Source organism: Tenrec ecaudatus, chromosome 18 (assembly GCF_050624435.1).
Source record: "Tenrec ecaudatus isolate mTenEca1 chromosome 18, mTenEca1.hap1, whole genome shotgun sequence".
Classification (NCBI taxonomy): Eukaryota; Metazoa; Chordata; class Mammalia; order Afrosoricida; family Tenrecidae; genus Tenrec; species Tenrec ecaudatus.
Window position 1 is genome coordinate 10437699 of NC_134547.1, and position 20890 is coordinate 10458588.

The 20890-nt window shown below is 45.9% G+C and overlaps 1 protein-coding gene across 5 annotated transcripts in view; it reads left to right on the forward strand.

The window, feature by feature from the left end:
* Positions 1–415: 415 nt before the first annotated feature.
* Positions 416–20890, forward strand: part of LOC142431563 (zinc finger protein 343-like) — a 39430-nt gene continuing 18955 nt past the window's right edge. For 2 of the 5 annotated variants that reach the window (XM_075536582.1, XM_075536578.1), the window contains exons 1-5: positions 683–846; positions 1253–1380; positions 14704–14959; positions 15145–15203; positions 17682–17808. In XM_075536582.1, the coding sequence (XP_075392697.1) occupies positions 14926–14959; positions 15145–15203; positions 17682–17808 (220 nt within the window). In that variant the 5' untranslated portion in view covers positions 683–846; positions 1253–1380; positions 14704–14925. Of the gene's footprint in view, positions 646–682; positions 847–1252; positions 1381–14703; positions 14960–15144; positions 15204–17681; positions 17809–20890 lie in introns of those variants that run through there. The other 3 variants (XM_075536579.1, XM_075536581.1, XM_075536580.1) reach the window with 3 other exon arrangements.

Sequence of the window (20890 nt, forward strand, 5' to 3'; positions counted from 1 at the left end):
CCTGAGACTCAGAGGAACTGCCAAAGTGCTGGGCCCTGAAAGGGGAGTGAGCCCTGCTTTTAAACGCCTGGACCCTGGTGCAAAGGTGAGGACAGAAGCGGGATGCGGAGTGACCGGTGCGCAGCGCTGGCAAGTCACCTGAGGTCCGTGGGAACCTGGGCGCCGGCGGGAAGCTGGACGGAGGCCGGTTCCCACGGTGAGCCCCCTAAGCGGAGGGGACGGTGGGCGCCTGTGGGGTCTCTCTGCCCGAGCGGCGCACACAGCCATGTCTAGATTTCCGCGTCGGTGCAAACACAATCACGGTGTAAACGCACTGGGCTCCGCGGAGCGGGAAAAGCCCTGAGAAATGCCACTTCCGGTGGCCCACTGGCTCCGTCTTCCCAAAAAACTTCACCGGAAGCGCCTGGGACGCTGCCCGCCCCGGGAAGGGCCTGGATCCGCGATGCTGCCTCCGTCCGCGCCGGGTGTCATTTCCGCGGGGGACGCTCTGACCCCCCAGGTTGACTCCGCGGGTGGGGGGCGGGCGGCGCTCCGATGGATGAATTAATTAAAGCTCGCTACATCCATGGGGTCAGCGCGCAGGTTCGCCCGGGCCCGGTGGCTTTTGAGCGGAGACAGATCCGGGAGGTGGAAGAATCCCGAAAGGTTGGGGTGCGGGAAGGGCGGGGCCGGCGTGGGGGCAGGGCCACTCGGTGGGACCCAGCCTGGAATCCTCCAGATTCGAGGGGCGGCCACCCCTGGGTTGGAACGGTTGCCGGAGCGAACGTGAAGTTGGCAGATTTTTTCCCCCAAGGGAGGGGGCCGCCCCCCGGAGCGCCCTCCAGCCGCGGGGCAGGTGAGCCCCAGGTGAGGCGGTTGGGCATAAAGGGCAGCGGGGCAAAATGGCGTGAAGGCTTGCGTTAGAGGAGACACGCCTGCAGGGGAGGCGGGCGGCCCTGCACCCTGCTTCCCTAACTCGCCGCGCGGTCTGGACGCTGCAGGCAGAGTCGCTGCAAGCTTAGAGGCCAAGGTTATCCCAGTCCGTCTTCCCCATGTGCTTGTTGCGCTGCATTTCTGGCGAGGGCATTTTGTGCCATCGGGATTTTGCTGGAAGCAGCGAGCATCGGATGTTGGAGTTGCGCCTTGATTGGCGGTCTAGCTTCCAGGGAAGGGAAATGGAACAAGCCCTCCTTGGCGGTAAAATTCCTTTTGCACGGAGTCTGTTTGGGGCAAATGGCATCCAGGGATGACACTGACTTTTTTTGATACGCAGTGAATCCTGAGACGTCAGGGAGTAAACGATCCCGGGATGTCCTCCTGTTCCCTGTGAACCGAGCCTCCTTCGCCTCCCAATGACGACCACTTAGTAACTGACACATGTGGACATTTACCTGCAGCCAGGTACATAGTTTATCATATAAAATGTGCTTGCTTTCGTTGACACTTTGAAGCAGTTTGTGTGGTTGTGTTATGCCTGAGTTATGCCGCATGATAGCGCCTGTCATTTATTTGAACCCATAGCTGTTAGAAGGTCTTGGTAGATTAGAAGAGTCTTTATTCGGTTATAACCAGAGTTTTAGAGTCTAAAAGTAATTCTTTGATTGCAGTCCAGCGTGTTCGTTTCAGTCCATCCTGAAAGGCAAAACACTCACTTATCAGTTGCCTCGGACTTAAGCGTGGACAGAATCAGAAAGCAAAATTAATGTTACTATTCGTTAGAGTTAGTGGGCATTACAGGGTACAGCACTGATTATAACAACCTGGTTAATAAAATAAAAATAGTAATATCCTGGTGACAACATCAAAAGGAACAGTATTATTCATTACAATGTTCTGATCTGGACAATATGAGAGTCCGTTCTAGAATCAATCACTCGTGGGGCTTTCCGAGATGGGAGGGGGAAGGAGGCAGGTCATTCAGCAGTCAACAAGATGGCCTCCCAGTGGCTAGTGTGAGTCTGTCTCGTTCTCTGCTATATTTGTTTGGGAATTAAATCGTTGATTCATCAGCAACTTTTTGTGAATTTTGGATTGTCTATTGAGTTTTTAATATCATAAGCTTAACAGCCCCTATAGGGTTTTGGATGAACTCTACTAATGTATTAATGCATGGTCCAATTAAAAGTTTCAGTATTAATAATAGGGGACCAGCAAGACAGTTGTAATTAAGGTGGTAACCCAAAAGAGACCTATTAGACAGTTCTGGACAAAAGCAAGAGTTTCTCTCATACAATAGTTTAGTTTGTTTAAGGAATAACAAATGCAAACCTTGTCTATTCTGCAAGGCTACTTCAGCTAAGGACAATTTGTTCTGCCAATTTTTAAATGGCGGCTTTTAATCTGGTAATATTTACATTAATTACACTAGAGAGGCCTTTCAAGCCAGGACTCAAGCCTGGGCGATGAGTGCAGAGATACCTGTGGCTGCAGCACCTGGTTGTTAAACAGACAAGGAGACAAGCAGGTGGCAAGGCCAAAAGAGCAAGAAAACCACGTTTCTGGGAAGACCTTAAAATGCACTTGTGACCAATTGTAACACAGTTTAATAGTTTGATTACAATGTGCAACTCGTTAGCCTGAGATAACAGTATTAAGAAACTGGAGATAGTTTAAGGGGTCTTTTGTGGAAAAGGGAAACTTTCATTCTGCGTCGGGCAGGGCAGACCTGTAATGTGAGTGGTGAGCTCAAGCAACAAGTCCGTTCACCTTGACCGTGGTCGGAGTTGTGAGCATGGTGGTAAAGGGTCTTTATTAATGAGATCTCAGTCCAGTGGACATGAACCGCTTTCAGAGGACAGTCACCGGGTTGGGATGCACAGTAGGCTGTGCACAGTAGGCTGTGCACAGTAGGCTGCTTGCTGGTGGCTGGGGTACTGCCTTCCCCAAGGATCTGTGGAGTTGGTGCTGGACAAGCTGTAAGGTTTGCAGGGACTTAAGCAAATCATGCTTATGAGTCTCTGCTTGCAAGTATTCTTGGAACCACCAAGGGGTTAGTGTCAGATTAACATGACACCTTTTCACAACTTTTTAGCCTCATCCAATTTTCAAAATAAGGACAATAGTTCTAACAAGCTAAAAATAAAATATATACCATTTGAAATGTACTAGCCTTATTTAAACATGATATTTTATAGGTGAGCAAAACAAAAATATTTAATACTTTTATCTATGAACATTTGTACCTTCTGCCTTTTAGGTAACTTTTGGGCATCTAATATTTTTTACTGCCTACTTATACTGCTTTGAGGAGACAAGCCTATTCTTTGATGTGAAGAATCTTCATTCTGATTGGAACCTTGTGCATCTGCTTCCATAAACAAATTCAAATCAGGACAGGCTGTCCATAAAGTCAGCAGCAACAAGCAACATTTTATGGACTCAAAAATCTTCTTTTCATCTGGTTGGGTTTTGGTTAACTCAATGTGGGCTGCCTCCTTGGCCCCACCAGGGTGCCCATTGGTCCCCTTGCCTTTGACCATGGGCCCAGTCACACATTTTTTAAAACAACTTTAGCCCCCTTGGGCTACGCCATGAGCAGCCAATCCACTCTCGTCGTGGAGTCTTCATTTAGTTCCAGGAACCAGGGTCTCGGGTGTTAGTGACCAGACTGACCTGTTTTCTTGTGCTGCATTTCTTTTTAAAATCTTTTTATTGGGGCTCATAAGGCTCTTATCACAGTCTGTACATACATCAATTGAGCAAAGCACCCTTATACATTCCTTGCACTCATCATTCTCATAATTCACCTTCCACTTGGGTCCCGGGAATCAGCTCGGTTTCCCTTTTTTCCCCCTGTCCCTCTCCCTCCCCGATCCCACCCCTGGTCCCTTGATAGTTTATAAATAATTATTATATCTTCTCTTACACTCCCCGGCGTCTCCCCTCACCCGCCTCCTCATTGCTCATCTCCCAGAGAGGAGGTTACACATAGATCTTCGAGATCGGTTCTCCCTTTCTACACCCCCTTCCCTCCTGGTGTCGCCACTCCCACCGCTGGTGTTGAGGGGTTCGTCAGTCCTAGATTCCCTGTGCCTCCAGATCCCCACTGCACCGCTGTACATCCTCTGGTATAACCAGGTCCGCAAGGCAAGGTAGAATTGGGGTCATGATGATTGGGAGGGGAGGAAGCGTTCAGGAACTAGAGGAAGGTTTTTAGTTTCATTGTTGCTACACTGAGCCCTGAGTGACCCATCTCCTCCTCACTACCCCTCTGGAAGGGGTGTCCGTGCTGCATTTCTTTCCACTTCCACACAACAAGTGGATCCAGGTGGTCACCTAGCAAGCATTTCAGACTGCTTACAGGCTCCTTTTAACGTTTAGTGCTAGAGAGCAGAGTTTCTTGATGGCTTTAAATTTTTTTCAGCTTTAGGTCCAAACCACTAGCTTAAAGTTTAGAAAAGCCAAAAGGGTTGCTTTTTCTTCTGGCAACAGCAATCTTTACCAGTGTCTGCAGATGTCCATAGCACTCAAAGCCCTGGGCGGGGCTTACCTTTCAGTGCCTTCTTTGCAGGTGTGGCCTCTACCCATTTAAAAAATTCAAGTTGATGGCTGAAAGCAAGTAGGCTTACAAATTTTCTATTCTTTTACTTTTCAATTATTTTTATTGGTTACTGTATTAATAATAATAATAGTTTTTAAAGTATAGACCTAGGAAAGCCATATTTTAAACTCAATTTTAAACAAATTAAAAAATAATTTTGCCTTTAAAAATTAATCATTTTATTGGAAGCTCTTACAGATATTATAACAATCCATAATTCAATTAGATTCAGTATAATCATACAATTGCTACCACCATCAGTTTCAAAACATTTTCTTGGATACTTTGATATGTTTCTCTTTTTAAAAGTTTCATTTTATTAGGGTTAATTTTTATTTTATTTTAACTTTCACTTAAAACTTAAATATATGTTTTATTTAAACTTTTACTATTATTGACACAACATTTGGCTTCAGGCTTTTGACTGACTGAAGCCAGGGCAGAGCCCGCTATCAGCCACTTTGATCAAGCAGTATGGTTTCTTCCAGAGGGGTTTAAGGGCTTTTTTGTCTCCTTAGCTTAAAATGTACATTTGTGTGGCCACATCTGACCCCTGGCTGTGTAGCTGTAAGCAATTCTTACAAGTCTCACTGTTCAGGGCAACAAAAGATGGAGTGTTAGCCCAGGAAGAAGATTCTGTATAATTGCAAATAGCATCATTTACATAATTACAAATAGTTGCCTTTATACCTTTAGAGCAATATTTATAAATACCTCAATTAACAATAGTGACAGAATTATTAACTACATATGTACATTTATATATTTTAATGTGGCCTTTGCCAGCGTAATTAACACCACTCCTTTTGTGCAATTTTGAGTGAAAACTTGACAAAATTTATTATTTTCTTTGCCAAGCTGTGCAGTATTATTCTAATATTGAGCGAAAGTTACTCCTGCTGGGGGAAAAAATCTCTAATTAGTCTGATAAACAAATAACCAAGACATTTACACTTGCATGCTAGCTTTAAGACAGCCTTTTTCAGGTTTCACACACAATGGATAAGAGTTATAACCCCATCTTCCATCTTCCCATGGTCCTGGAGTTCAATGGGTGTGATTGGTGGAAACCTCAGGTCCTGGCAAATGCTATCTAACAATTTGTGAGAGTGATCTGCACTTACTCCAGCTTAGCCAGAAACATGCATTCGGGCGTCTTAGGAGAAATTATTAGGTCTGTGACTGAGACTGTCCTTGTAGGAATCTCTGGGGACAATCTGCTTCGGGTAGCTACATCAAAGAGAAATTTAAACTTTTTTAAATCTTTCGAAATATAGACATAACTTTTCCCCTGATTGAGCAAAGCTTCTTTTTTTTAAAAATCATTTTATTGGGGGCACATACAGTTCTTATCACAATACATACATAGAACCATTGTGTCAAGCACATTTGTACATTTGTTGCCATCATTTTCAAAACATTTTCTTTCTACTTGAGACTTTGGTATCAGTTTCTCATTTTTCACCTCCCTCACGAACCCTTAATAATTTATAAATTATTGTTATTTTTTATGTTTTACACTGACACAATGTTTCCCTTCACCCACTTTTCTGTTGTCCATTCCCCCAGGATATCATTGTTATCCTTTCTCCCCCCACCTTCCCCTTACCCTCCTGGTATGGCTACTCTCATTATTGGTCCTGAGGGGTTTATCTATCCCTATGTTTCCAGCTCTTATCTGTACCTGCGTAGATGCTCTGGTCTCACCGGATTTGTAAGGTAGAATTGGGGTCATGATGGTGGGAGGAAGCATTAAAGAACTAGAGGAAAGCTGTATGTTTCATTGGTGCTACACTGCACCCTGACTTTCTCGTCTCTTCCTCGTGACCCTTCTGTAATGGGAAGTACAATTGTCTACAGATTGGCTTTAGGTCTCCACTCCACACTCCCCCTCATTTACATTGTTATGATTTTTTGTTCTGGGTCTTTGATGCCTGGTACCTGATCTCATCGGCACCACATGATCACACAGACTGGTGTGCTTCTTCCATGTGGACTTTGTTGTTTCTCAGCTAGATAGCCACTTGTTTGTCTTCAAGCCTTTAAGACTCCCGGTGCTATAACTTTTGATAGCCAGGCACCATCAGCTTTCTTCACCACATTTTCTTTGCACCCATTTTGTCTTCAGCAAAGGCGAGCATTGCAGATTGCTGAGATATTAGAGTAAAGTTTTCTTGCATTGAGGGAGTACTTGAATAGAGGCCCAACGTCCATCTGCTACCTTGATAGTTAACATATAAATATACGTACATAGGTCCATTTCCCTGTCATTATATATATATATTTACATATGTACATGCCTCTAGTTAGACCTCTGTAAATGTCCTTTGCCTCCTAGTTCTTTCCTCTATTTCCTTTTACTTTCCTCTTGTCCCACTATCATGTTTGGCCCTCATTTGAGTTTCAGTGATTCCTCTCGGTTTCATTGACCTTGATCAAGCCCTACTAGGCCTCCTCCACCCTCCTCCACATCGGTTTTAGATCACTTCTTGTTCTCTTGGCTCTGGATTTGTTAACCCCCACTTCCTTTCCCTACCTCCCCTCTCCCATGTCCCCCTGAATTGTCCTGTTGTTTTTCTCCAGATTGTTTAGCCCGCCTATCTTATCTAGGTAAACATACAGAGACAAAAATAAGCACAAAAACAAGGCAGAGCAAAACAAAACAAAACAAAAACAATAAAAATGACAAAGAAAAACCTATAAATAGTTCCAGGTCTGTTTGTTGACCTTTAGGAGTATTTTCCTGACCAGTTTAATGAGGTGCCATTCCCTGGCCCCAAAGTCTATTTTTGGGATTCTCTGGGGTGCTTAATTGCTTTGCTCCTCTTGCTGCTCTGTTGCACGTCCTTGGCACTTGCCCCAGTGTGGTGGGGTGAGATCGGGCACAATTCCCACACTGTGCCTCCAGTGTTGTCCCTCTTGGCATTATAGGTCAGGGAGGGATGTCTTAACTTGTGGTGAGGCCGGCCCTATGGCCCTCTCTGAGCATTGCGTGAGAATGAGCCAAGCTTTTAACAATTATTTTTCAATGCTTTTCTTCTTTATAATGTGTGCATTGGTTCTTTCCTAAGCATCGCCTGTTCCGAATTTGAACTCTCTTTGGTTTTTTAGGCGTCTGAGGTATCTGACCTGCTTCTTGTAAGACCACTAAGCCTCTACTACAGTTCAGACGATAGCTGTTTCACTTGTTTCTCCAGGCTTTATCAACCCCTTGAGCAATTTCTATTAATTCTGATTAAAACATTTTTTTAAATTCATTTCTTTTTCCTTTCATGCCACAGCCCTGCTGAAGCGTAGCACAGCTTTCTGGGCCGTAGTGAATGCAGCTGCGCTCCTTTGATGAGGAAAGCACAACCTTTCTTTGCTGGCAGCCATGTCACGTGGGGAGATGAGTTTAGGACAAAAAAACCAAACAGGGACTTTACCAGAGTTCTGCAGAGCAGGGAGCCGGCGTCTGCTGACTCTTTCTACTCTTTACAGGTGAGAGCAGGCAGGCAGCATCCGTGACTGCTGTTTGCTCTGCAGGGATGAGAGAAGGGGGGTGGCTGCTGCCTGTGTGTGTTTGTGTGTGTGTGTGTGGGTGGGGGGGGAATCAGGGACAGAGGCCACAGCAAACAGGTTCAGGCAAAGCCAGCGGGGGCTTTGTCCAAGAAGCAGCAGTAGACAGGCAGGGCAGGGCAGGGAGCCACCGCAAAGCAGTTTTCATTTTACAAAGAGACTCTGGAGTACAGGTGGAACCAGGGGTGCTACCCAGCATACCCTGAGCTGCCCTGCGCAGAGAGAGTGCTTTGCAGCGGCAGGAAGCTCTTGTACAGAAAGTTAGAGACACTGAGCAGCCAAAAAAGTGTGACCCCCCCAAAAAAACCCTGAGAATTAACCAAAGATGAATGAGACTGAATTCCACCAGGAAGGAGGAGACAGACACTTTACAGGGTGGTTGAGCTGATTTTTAACCCTCTCCGTACGATGCAGGCAAATAAGAGAGTTCTGCTTAAAGTGAAACCATTCAGGGGCTCGCCTGACCCACAGGGAGAGCTTGAATTAGATGCAAACACGTACCTACATAATTTTACTTTAATTAGAAAACATTAATTCCTTTCCAAAGAAGAGAAAATAGAAATCGTTACCCAAGAAAGAAAGAAAAGTAAAAAAAAAAAAAATTCCTTTTATGGACTGAACTTACAAAGTGTTTCTTGGAAACAAAGATTAATTATCAATTTAAAAACATTCCAGTTCCCAAACCTCTGGGTGAAACTACTCAAAGTCCTGGGCAAAGACACAGCTCAGCAGGTCATCTCTTTTAAACAATACTGCCAAAGAGATTAAACAAAACATTTTAAAAGGCAAAAGATCTTCAGAGGGAACATAAACAGGATAGTAGAAAAAAATTAAACCAGGAGAACTGAAACCAAAGCAGACCTTTTCTGTGTAAGCTGTTTAAAATTGTTATTTATTTTTACAATAAAAAAAAGCACAAGCGCAAAGAAATCTACCTCACAAGGCTTAAACGTTTGCCAAGCACCCTGGCAGGTTAGATTCATATTCATTCAGCCCGTCCAAATCCCAGCTCGGTGGCTAAAACCACGCAATATTCCTCAAAAATTCCACACAAAGGTTTCAAATTTATAAAACAAAAATGTTTTTTTCCTCTTTAAAATGCATTTACTTTTAGCCAATCATTTACCAGCTAATAGAAAGCACAAAAATAACAACCAAAACAAGTTTGAGTTTTTTGGTTTTGCTTTTTGCTCCTTTGTTTGTCCAGCCATCTAGTCAGTCAGGTCTGTGCCTGTGGGGCCAGTAGCCAGCAACCCGGTCACCGGGAGGGAGGAGAGGAAGAAAAATGACAGAAGAGCTGGGGAAACAAAAGGACACACACACACACACACACACACACGCCAACAGCAAATAATCAGACTGGCCAAGTCACGCAAAAGACAAACAGCCATGGCTAACCAAGCCAAGTTACCAAGCTTGTTAAGGGAAAACACAAGCCACCACTGTAAGCCAGCAAACTTGTTGACAATCCAACAAGCCCCTAAACTTAAGTGACGATCTGCCGCCAGCTCAGCAAGTTACCAGATCTCTTAGCCAGTGTCCTGGTGAGAAGCGACTGGGAGGCGAACGGACCACGTCCAGTCCCCTTTGCTAGTCAAACCAAAGAACTGGTCCCACAGTTAAACTTATCTCCAGAGAAACAGAAGACTCAGACCGAATTCTAAAATTCCAGCGTCCCCAGGCAGCCGCCTAACTAAAAAAGTTGGGAGTGTCCAGGGCCCTGATATTCAGGGGGTGTCCCCCCTCAAAGTCCCATACTTCCAGGAGCAGCTGCCCCTTCCCAACCAAAGTGCCAGAATGTTATGGGTTCAAATAAATGACAGCCACTGTAATGTCTCGATAATTTAGAAGAGTCTTAATTCCATTATAACTGGACTGCTAAAGCAAGTCTTTGATTGCAGTCCCAAGTGGACGTTTCAGTCCATCTTTAAAGGCAAAAAAACTCATTTATCATTTCTTTAGGACATCAGCGTGGACAGAAACAGAAAGCAAAATTAATGTTCCTATTCGTTAGAGTTAGTGGGCATCACAAGGCACTGCATCGATTATAACAACCTGGTTAATAAAATAAAAATAGTAATATCCTGATGACAACATCAAAAGGAACAATATTATTTATTACAATGTTCTGATCTTGACAACATGAGAGTCCATTCTAAGATCAATCCCTCCTGGGACTTTCCGAGATGGGAGGGGGAAGGAGGCAGGTCACTCAGCAGTCCACAGGAGGGCCTTCCAGTGGCTAGTGTGAGTCTGTCTCAGTTGTAGACCCTGCTGTTTCCTCTCTAAAGGGCTTGGAGAAATACAGCAAGAATTTGGGGAATGCAGCCTGTCTGCGTCTTTGGCTGACATAGTGATGGACATCCCAGATTTTATATATCAGCAACATATACAAGTTCTACTGTATTTAGGCTGTTTCCTGGTCCAGATATTTTTCGGTGGGCCATCTTCATGATACAGCCAAGTTGGACGTTGAAAATCAAAACGAAGTCTGTCGCTGGAGTGGCTGGGATCGTTGGCATGCGCACAGCTCTTTAGTCTCAGTTTGAAGGCCTGGATAGTGCTGGAAAGGACTGTGAGAGGCATTCTCTCTTCTTGGAGTTGGTTTGAACTCATAGCGACCTTGTGGGATGTGGTGGAACTGCTCTGTAAACTTCCAAGACGCTTCACCAGAGTAGAAAGCTTCAGGTTTTTTAGGTTAATTAATTAAAGGAATCATACCTGGTCTTTCCAGGTGGGAGAGTTTGCGACGTGGAAAACAACGGAGGCTCAGTCTTTATCGTTCTCCAGAGTTACGCTGTAATGTCACATCCGCCCACTCCTGTGAGTGTCCGTCTCTCTCCCCTGGAGGCGCTGTGATTTCTCCACATATTCTGTGCTTCCTGAGTGACGTTAATCTTCGTAGCCATTGCTTCCTCAGTGTCCTGTATGCAGCCTGGGTGTGCTCAGCCAGGATCGGGGCCTAATGGAGCCCTGTGGGTGGGGGTGTGGCTACAGATACAAAATCCCAGAGTTCTGGGTGGGGTGTTCTTTGTTGGATTTCTGGGTCCTGGAGGGAATTCAGGCCTGCATTGCCTATCAAGGTGTCTTTGGTTTGTTTAGTAGCTGTTTATAACCCTAAAAGGAGACTGTGTGGCTCCATGATTTAGTTCTCAGCTGGTCCCGGCAAGTCGGTGCTTTCAAAAGGCTTGCCGCTCCAAAGGATGGAGATGGGGTGGGCTTCCATAAGAATATATGGCTTTGGAAACCCTATTGACCCTTTGTATTGCTTCCAACAGCATTGCTGTGAGTCTGAATAGACTCAGGGGCATAATGGAGCAGAAACAAGATGGGGGAGCCTTGATATTTCTGTCTTTTCTGTGCTTTAGTGTGTTGGGTGGGGCTGGGTGGGTTAGAAGTGGGCATGATGTTGAGTTGGGATCCATGAGGGACTCTCGGGATTTCATCAGATGTGGATTTTGTGGAGGAGCCTCTTGGGGGTCAGTGTGCTAACCAAAATGTTGGCCTTTGACCCCAGAAGTTGTTCCTCAGGAGAAAGATAAGCTTGGAAGGCTGTCTTGGTTTCCCTCTGTGGAGAGATTTGCCTCTGTGAACTCAATGGTGTTAGTAGGAATGTTACCAATTCCTACAGCCTTGGTACCAATGTTCAACCTTGGAACCTGTAAGGGACAGTGTCACACTGCCTGAGAGGGTTGCCGTGAGTCTCAATTGCTGTAGCCACTTTCATCTATGGTTCTGGAATATGATGAGGTTTACTGTATGGTTAGTCACATCGGTGGAATTACCTGGCTTTAGATGAAGGCCTGCTGAAGAAGTGATCTTGACATAGTCTGCACTATGACTTCTTGCTTTCTTTCTTTTTTATAATTACATCATTTTACTGGGGGCTAGTACAACTCTTATCACAATCCACAACATGCATCCATTGTGTCAAGCACTTTTGTACATAGGTTGCCCTCATCATGATCAAAACATTTGCTTTCTACTTGAGCCCTTGGCATCAGCTCCTCATTTTTCCCCTTCCTCTCTGCTCCCCCCTCCCTCATGAACCCTTGATAATTTATGAATTATGATTTTGTCTTACACTGTCCGACATCTCCCTTCACCCACTTCTCTGCTGTCCGTCCCCCAGGGAGGGGGTTATATGTAGATCCTTGTAATATGTTCCTCCTTTCTCCCTCACCTTCCCTCCACCCTCAGAGTATGGCCACTCTCACTACTGATCCTGAGGGGTTCATCTGTCCTGGATCCACTGAGTTTCCAGTTTCCAGTGTGCATCCTCTGGCCTAGCCAGATTTGTAAGGTAGAATTGGGATCATGATAGTGTGTGTGTGTGGCGGGGGTGGGGGGGGAGCAATCAAGAACTAGAAGAAAAGAGTCATGGTGCAGTGTAGCAATGATGAAACTATGACTACTTTCAATGTACATGATTCTCTTAGTTCAATTAGTTCTTTGAAAAATCTTATGTGTTGGAATTATTCTGTGAGGGAAAGAAATAGGAATCTACTTACCTAAAGATGTATGAGTTCCAAAGCCTTGTCTAAGGCCAGTGTGAGTTAGAATCTACTTGATGGCCTGGAGCTCTTCTGTGTTGAAGGTGATGGTGAATGGAAGCAAGTTGCTTCTGGGAAATCACGTCAATATCTTGGTTTCCCTCTGTAGAGAGATTTGCCTCTGTGAACTCAATGGTGCTAGTAGGAACGGCACCAGTTCCTCCTGGCTCTTCCTTGTCAGGAGAGCTTTTGTTCTCAGTAGTACCTTGACAATAGAGGTGATAGGATTCTGTTAGGCCGCTAACCCATTAGTGATAGTTTTCTTCCTTGTATTGTTGAAGCCCCAGATTGCTTTTTCTACCAAGGAAAGAGTCCTATTAAGAAAGATTGACCTACATAGGCCACATCTTTTTCTTTTTGGATACTTCAAATTATTATTGAATAATTTCAGAGATTTACTACAAGTGAGAAGATTTACAGGACCCTCTTTATGATCTAATGAGCATGAGTCACCTGTGGTCCTTCCCCGTAAATCGGTCCTCCCCAAGTAATGAGTTTTCTGTGGTTGCTTTTCGACAAATATTCTGATCTGCAATAACAAAATGCAGGTGCAGGCAATGTACAGAGAACCCTGCTCACTTCTGAGATCAGGAAGAGGGATAATGTGCTTTGCTCTCTCAATGGAATTTATTGTGAAGAAATGATTGCATAGAGACCAGTTTGTTACTTCTGATTGTGCTTGAAGATAGGGTCCAATAGGATTATCTGATTGTATGTCTTGTGTATATTAACTGGAATAAAAGGGAATAAGTTCGGTAACCTTATGTCTAGAAACAAGTGGGAGAAAAGCAAGGTAGTAAAGGTAAGTAGGCAGTCAGTTGAATCTTTCTCGCTTATCACAAGTGAGGCTTGCAATGGTGATGGTCATACTCAGTGTAGCATTGGGTACACAACTCTCATTTACTGTGGGAGAAGCCCCTGGATCCGAATTCCCATGTACACTTTGTGGGGCGGCTTCAGGCACACACCATTGATTCAAGTCACACACAAAGTTATTAATCACGTTGGTTTACAAACAGGTCTGTAGGGAATAAGATGATTTTAATATTCCTAGAAATGTGAGGGTGGCACATACAATTAACATTGGGCTGTTAATCACAAAGTTCACAGTTCATACCCAGCATCTGTTCTGTAGTTGAGAGATGACGCCGTGTGCTCTGTTAATGGTTTATAATGACTGAAGTTCCAAAGACCAGTTATGTTCAGTCTCATGGGGCTGCTGTGAGTCAGAATTGACTTGAGTCCAGTGACCGGGTGTCTTCATGTGGCCTTCCCAGGCAGTGCACACAATTAGACGCAAGTACTACTTTTGGGAAGGTGGGTAGTTCAAATTCACACAGAGAAGGGAAGCCTGGCACTCGGGTACTGTGACATCACAGACGTGAGAACTGTTGGAGCGCTTCTGTGCTCAGATCTTAAATTAGAATTAACGCCAGGGGAGTTCACAGCAGTAACTAGGTTGGGGGGCTGACATGATGTTCTGGGTAGTACATCTGTGAAAATTCCAAAGGTGGCCTTGCCTTCTAAAACTGCCCTCCTGTACCAAATGAGTGGAGGACTGTGACAGGATCATGTGACACACACAAGGTGACACTAGGAGTTATCTTTGCAGAAGTCATGGTGACTAAGAGCGGCCCACTTCAAATTTCCAAATGTCTCCAAATACGAGGCCTTGGGGAGTGAAACACAAGTGGGACTTGGGGCCTAAGGAGACAGGTGCTTATTTCTTCATGACTCATCTGCTGGGCGCTTCAGCAAAGGCATTGAGGTGTATTATTGATCTCTTTGGCTCAGCTAGCAGAAACTGATTTGGCATACAAAGGAAAGCTAAGCTTTAGGGACCTACAGGCGTAATAAGGTTTGGCAGGTGGGGAAAAATGAAAACAGCTTATCAGGCAATGCAGTTGAGGTTTCCAGATTGGAAAATGAATCAGGGTGAAAGCCCCAGAGCCACTGCCTGACGTCAACCTCTGGGAATGACAGGAGAGAGGGTGTGAGAGGACAGAGTTGCTGCAGAAGAAGCCTGAGCATAGAGCACACACCACAACTGCAACCTTCATTTCCCCTCCCTAGGTCTTGGATGCTTGGACAACAAGGGGCTTTTGGAACTACGGTGTTAAGTCACCCAGACAACAGAATTCCATCTGGAAATGAATTCCCAGTGGTCCTGTCAAGCAGTTTTAAAGTTGTCACTGGGCTTTATCTAGGCCGTTACATTACTTGGTCCATTCCATCCTGTAAGAGCATACCTTTGAGAAGATTTTATCTTGGAAGACAAGTGACCGTGTGGAAACCATGAAGAAACGGAGGCAGAGACGGAAGGGGAAAGGTGAGCGTGGTGGAGGGTCTGCAGAGGGAATGGGGCATCAAAGTCCACGTTGACAGTGAATGTATAGGTGGCCACCGCTGAGTAAGTCCATTGACTGCTTCTGAGTCGCCCAAGCCAGGGAAGCCCCTGTGAGAGCATTGTGGGTGGTGTCCAATCTCACAGCTTCTGGGGTTTTTTTCTTGTAGGTTTGTCTTCTAAGTCTACTGAATGGCTCCCAGAAGAGACGGAGAAGGTCAAAGTCCCGGTGAGTTGGAATGACCTCTGTTGCGGTGATGAAGCGCCCTTGAGTTGAATCAGCTCCAACCCACTGTGACCCCACAGACAGTGGATGAAAATGCAGCCCAGCCTGCACCATCCTCTCGGTGGTTAAGTTTGATCCCAATGTTGCAACCATTTAGACTGCCTGTCTTGGCTAGGGTTTAAAAATTTTTTATTTAAGTGACCTTTTACTTTGCCAATCCTGACGCCATTGGCGCAGTCATTTGAAGTAACCGTGAGCTGTACAAGCAACAGATGAGGTCATCCGCTTCTGAAAGATGGACACTGTGAGTCCACGTGGACTGTGCAGCCACAGTTCAATTGTCTGTTGTCCTTTCTATAGACTAAGTTGTCTGTGTACAATGGCAACTGCGGATAAAAGAGGGCTGACCACAGACCGGCCCTTGTGGACGGTGTGACACCAAAAGTGAACAGAGCTGATCTCAGACTGTGCTCCAGCAGTAACCTGTCCCCCACACAGTTACACACATCCCACACACAGCTCAACCACGAAGACACAACCGCCTGTGACTGTCCTGTGTTGGGAATATTTTTGCTGTTGTGAAATGCAGTTTATATGTTGTGGGCTGCTGCTCCACATGATGACTGACATGTTGAGAACTTTGGGAAGATCATTCACATTGATAAAGGTAGTGAAATATGCAAACCCCCCTGAGTCGCCTGAACTCTTTAGCTTTACTCTTCACAGGCCACTCGGTGCACTCCCACCTGTCTCTTTCCATCACCTTGAAATCCTCACCATTTCTCAATACTAGCACAGGTCCCTCTTCCAGGATGCCTTCCATTCTTTTTTTTTTTTTTAACCTTGATGCATACTATAGATTTTTAAAAATCATTTTATTAGGGGCTCATACAACTCTTATCACAATCCATGCATACATCAATTGTGTCAAGCACATCTATACATTCTTTGCCCTCATCATTCCCAAAACATTTGCTCTCCACTTAAGCTCCTGGCATCAGGTCCTCATTTTTCCCCTCCGTCCCTGCTCCCCCCTCCCTCATGAGCCCTTGATAATTTATAAATTATTATTTTGTCATGTCTTGCCCTGTCTAACATCTCCCTTCACCCACTTTTTTGTTGTCCGTCCCCCAGGGAGGAGGCCACATGCAGATCTATGTAATCAGTTCCCTCTTTCCAACCCACTCACCCTCTACTCTCCCAGTATCGCCCCTCACACCCCTGGTCCTGAAGGGAATCATTCACCCAGGATTTCCTATCGGCACCAGTGTACATCCTGTTCTCTGTCCAGACTTGCGAGGTAGAATTCGGATCATGATAGTGCCTTCCATTCTTTCTAGCCCATCCTATATCTTCCCATGCTTGAATCCCTCCATTATGAATCTTGAAATGACCTTATTTTAGGATGTTCCTACTGTTGTTGGGGGGCGGGGGGGGAGCCTTGGTGCTGTTCAGGGTTGTACTTGGGTTGTTCAGCTCAAGGTGAGCAGTTTGAATTCACCAGTGGTTGTGCAGGAGAAATATGAGGTATTTCAGTTCAATGAGGATTTACAGTCTGGGAAACCTACAGGTACCCTCCTCTGTTGGGTCTCTGTGAGTTCCAGTCAATTTGATGGCAATGGGTTTTAATTTTTAAAAAATAATTTTATTGGGGGCTAATACAATTCTTACCACAACACATAAAAACATCAATTGTGTCAAGCACATTTTTACATTCGTTGCCCTCATCATTCTCAAAATATTTGCTCTCTACTGAAGCCTTTGATATCAGCTCATTTTCCTCCTCCCTCCCTGCTCTCTCCTTCCTCATAAACCCTGGATAATTTATAAATTATTATTATTTTGTCATGTTTTACACTGTCTGACATCTCCCTTCACCCACTTTTCTGTTGTCCACCCCCCAGGGAGGAGATTATATGTAGATCCTTATATTCGGTTCCCCCTTTCTACCCTACCCTCCCGGTATCGCCACTCTCACCACTGGTCCTGAAGGGATCATCTGTCCTGGATTCCCTGTGTTTCCGGTTCCTATCTGTACCAGTGTACATCCTCTGGCCCAGCCGGATTTGTAAGATAGAATTGGGATCATGATAGTGGGAGGGGAGGTAGCATTTAAGAATTAGAGGAAAGTTGCATGTTTCATTGTTGCTACAGTGCACGCTGACTGGCTCGTCTCCTCCCTGCGATCCTTCTGAAAGGGGGTGGAATTTTAACTTTTTAATGTTGTAGGATTCATTGAAAAATTCATTCTTGTGACCTCACTCACATTCCAACCCACGGAAGTGGTTGTGCATCAGTGATGCTCCCCATAGAGGTTGCCCCATGGCCAAGGGTCCAGCCATGTTCAACAGGATTGTTGTGGACGGCTCTGTTCTAAATGGCCTAGACAACCATCTTTAGATCCCGACACTCCACATCCTTGATTAAACTCTTTTCACTGGGGGAGCTGATGTGGATTCCGTGTTCATTGATTCCTCTTAGGAACCTGTTACACTGGAGGACGTCACCATCATCTTCACAGAGGCAGAATGGAAGGGACTGAGCTCTGAGCAGAAGGATCTATACAAGGAGGTGATGCTGGAGATTTACGGGAGTCTGCTCTCATTGGGTGAGGATGTGAAGCTCTTCATTCCCTTCCTTAAATCCATAGCTATTTATTGATCATGTACTATGTGCCCCGGCAGCCCTCAGGAGTTAATGGGAAGGTTGAAGGTTTGAAACCGCAAGCTGCTGTATGGGAAGAAATTCTGGGAAGGTTCTTCCCTAAAGATTTACAGCCACATTATGACCCTACTCAGGGTCAGAAATTATTCTTCCATCCAGAGAACCTGTTCTCAGCTATGCCAGAGGAGCTGTGCTCAGGGCCATTTGGTGACTGGACTTCATGACGACCTGTTACTAATATCTTTCAGCTGAGCTTGTACGGCCCTAGAGCAGCGGTTCTCAACCTGTAGGTCGCAACCCCTTGGGGGGGGGTGTCAAACAACCCTTTCACAGGGGTCACCTAAGACCATCTTTCCGACGGTCTTAGGGACCAAGACACCGCATGCCTCTGTCTCCACGCAGGTCTGCCCACATGCAGATACACCCACATACGGGGTCACCACAATGTGAGAAACTGTATTAAAGGGTCACGGCGTGAGGAAGGCTGAGAACCACTGCCCTAGAGGCACTCCACTTTACTCCAGCCCAAAGGTGCTCCACCCCAGCTCCATCAGTGAGCACGCCAGTCTCAGGGGCCCTCACACCTCCAGCAAGGATCTTGCCAGAGGGCACTCGCCAGTGGGCCACCAGAACATCTGCCCATTCAAGTGCTGCTGTGGCTCTGCCACCCCTCCCAGTCACCCCTCCTCTCTTTCTCCCTGTCTCAGCAAAGTGTCTTAGGTCCTGGTCTCCTGTGTCAGGAAGCGTCGCAAGACCATGATCATGGCCCCATGGGCGTGCTCCCCCCCCCCCCTTACTCTTCTTCTTAGCGGGCCTAATAGCCAGCCTTCCTGTTCTGAGATGACTCTCTGTAAGCCTTGTTCTCTGACATAATGCAGTGTATCAGTCTAGAGTCTTGGGCTCTATAAGCAGCCCCAGTGTTGCCATGGGATGGCGTAGGGATGGCAGCCCCAGGGTCAGAAGTTGGAACCCCTGCTGCTGCCTCTTGGAGAAACATGAGGCTTTCTGTTTCTGTCAAGATGGATGTTACTGGAAACCCAAAGGGGCAGCTGAGCTCTGTCCTGGAGTCTATTTTATAGAGTGGCGTTCAATAGGCTGGCATGTTCTTTTTTATTTACTTAGTAGTTGCAAACACAGAACTCTACCCAACTAGTTGGAGGGTCTGTCTGTAGCCATGGAGGCCAGTGGAGCCCGTCCTCCATGAGAGTGAATTCCTAGAGTTGGCCAGCAGCTCCAGGATGCACACAAGGCAATGCCTCGGCAGCTCTTACCGACAGGCTTCTTTAAGCAGAACCTCTGGACATGCCGCAGTGCCCTTTCTGTCGAGAGCTTATGAACCTTGCGAGCCCTCATCTCTCTGTACCAGGAAGAGTAATACTGTCTTCCCAGAAAGTGTGTGTGTGTGTGTGTGTGTGAAGGCGTGTTTGATGCCTTTCATTCAGTTGGGGCATCCTCACCATGGTTGTTTGAGGCCAGTGTGGCAGGAACTGTTAAGCTCCGCCCCCGGGAGCCGCTTCCTCTTTTTTCCCCTGCTCACGACGAATAACAAGCAAATGTGGTGTTACAGCACTTGTCCGGCACAGGAATGACCAGCTAGATTCAAAAGGGAGTTAGTTCATCAACGGGAGGCCCAGGAGCACACACGTTCTAATATTGTGGACTCCATGCAAGCCGTGAGCAGTGCTTTGAAAGGTGTGGGCCCCAGAGCAAGAGTGGTTAAAGAGGCGGAAGGGGTGGGGGGGTTCTCTGTGCACTGTCCTGGCAGAGCGCTGTTCATATCGGTGGGTACCCTTGGCAGAGGAGGGGAGATTTGGCACCCGTGGGATCTCAAAGCAAGAATTTTTTTTCTTCTTTTTTTTTTTTTTTTAAGAATGTCTAGTTTTCCTTTTCAGTGTAAACCCAAGAAATCGGTTCAGCTTGGCTGAAGAGACCTAAAACGCCACTCTTGATAGCCAGTGTGAACAACAGCCAGCCCAGCTCCACTAACTCCAGACGCTCAGCTAGGCTTCACCGCGACCCCAGCCCCATGAGCCCCCGGTGTGCTCAGAACCAGGATGTGATCTTAATCTTGCCGTTTTCCTCCCTGCGGTATTAAACCTAATACCTTGCTTGTGGCAAGGGAGACGCTTCCTGCAGAGTCAGCAGAGACTCTGGAAGCTAACTAGGAAAACCCTTCTGAAGGGCTATTAGCTCAGTCAGTCTTCGGTAGGTGTTTCTTGGGTCAGGTTTCCGGAGAGGGCATTTTGGTTCTGATGGAACCAGTGAGAGTTAGCCAGCTGTTCATTGAATGGTGGAGATGTAGCAAAATTGGGCTCTCGATTTCTAGACATTGAAATGTAACAGCACCTCCCTGGCTGTAAAATTCCTTTTCAACTTAGTAAGCTTGGGCAAACAAAGCCATCTAGGGTTGGGAGGGCACGCTGAATCTCAATGAGCACAGGGAAGGAAAGATCCAAGGATGTCTTGTTCTCTGTAAACCATGCCTTCTTTGTCTGCTAAAAAAAAACTTTATTAATACAAACGTGATGAGCATTACTTGGAGCCTGGTACATAGTTTAGAGCACTGGTTCTCAACCTTCCTCGTGCCGCGACCCTTTCATACAGTTCCTTATGTGGTGGTGATCCCCCCGCACCCCCCGCTCAACCATAAAATTATGTTTGTTGCTATTTCATCACTGTCATTTTGCCACTGTTATGAATCGGGCGACCCTGTGAAAGGGGCCTTCGGCTCCCCCAAAGGGTCACAGCCCACAGGTTTAGCGAATAACATTTGCTTGCTTTTCATTGAATTGTTGAAGCAGTTTGGAGTGTATAGACCCTACAGTAAAGGGTTTGGAGAAATGAACTGAGAACTTGGGGGCTCCAACAGGTCTGTGTCTCTGGCTGAAACAGTGATGGGCATCCTGGACCTTATAGGCCAACAACTTATTCGCCCCTGAGCAGTTTTTCAGCTTGTTATGTCCATGTATTTTGCATTGGGTCATGTTTAGGATCAAGCCCAGTTGGCATTTGAAAATCAAAATGAA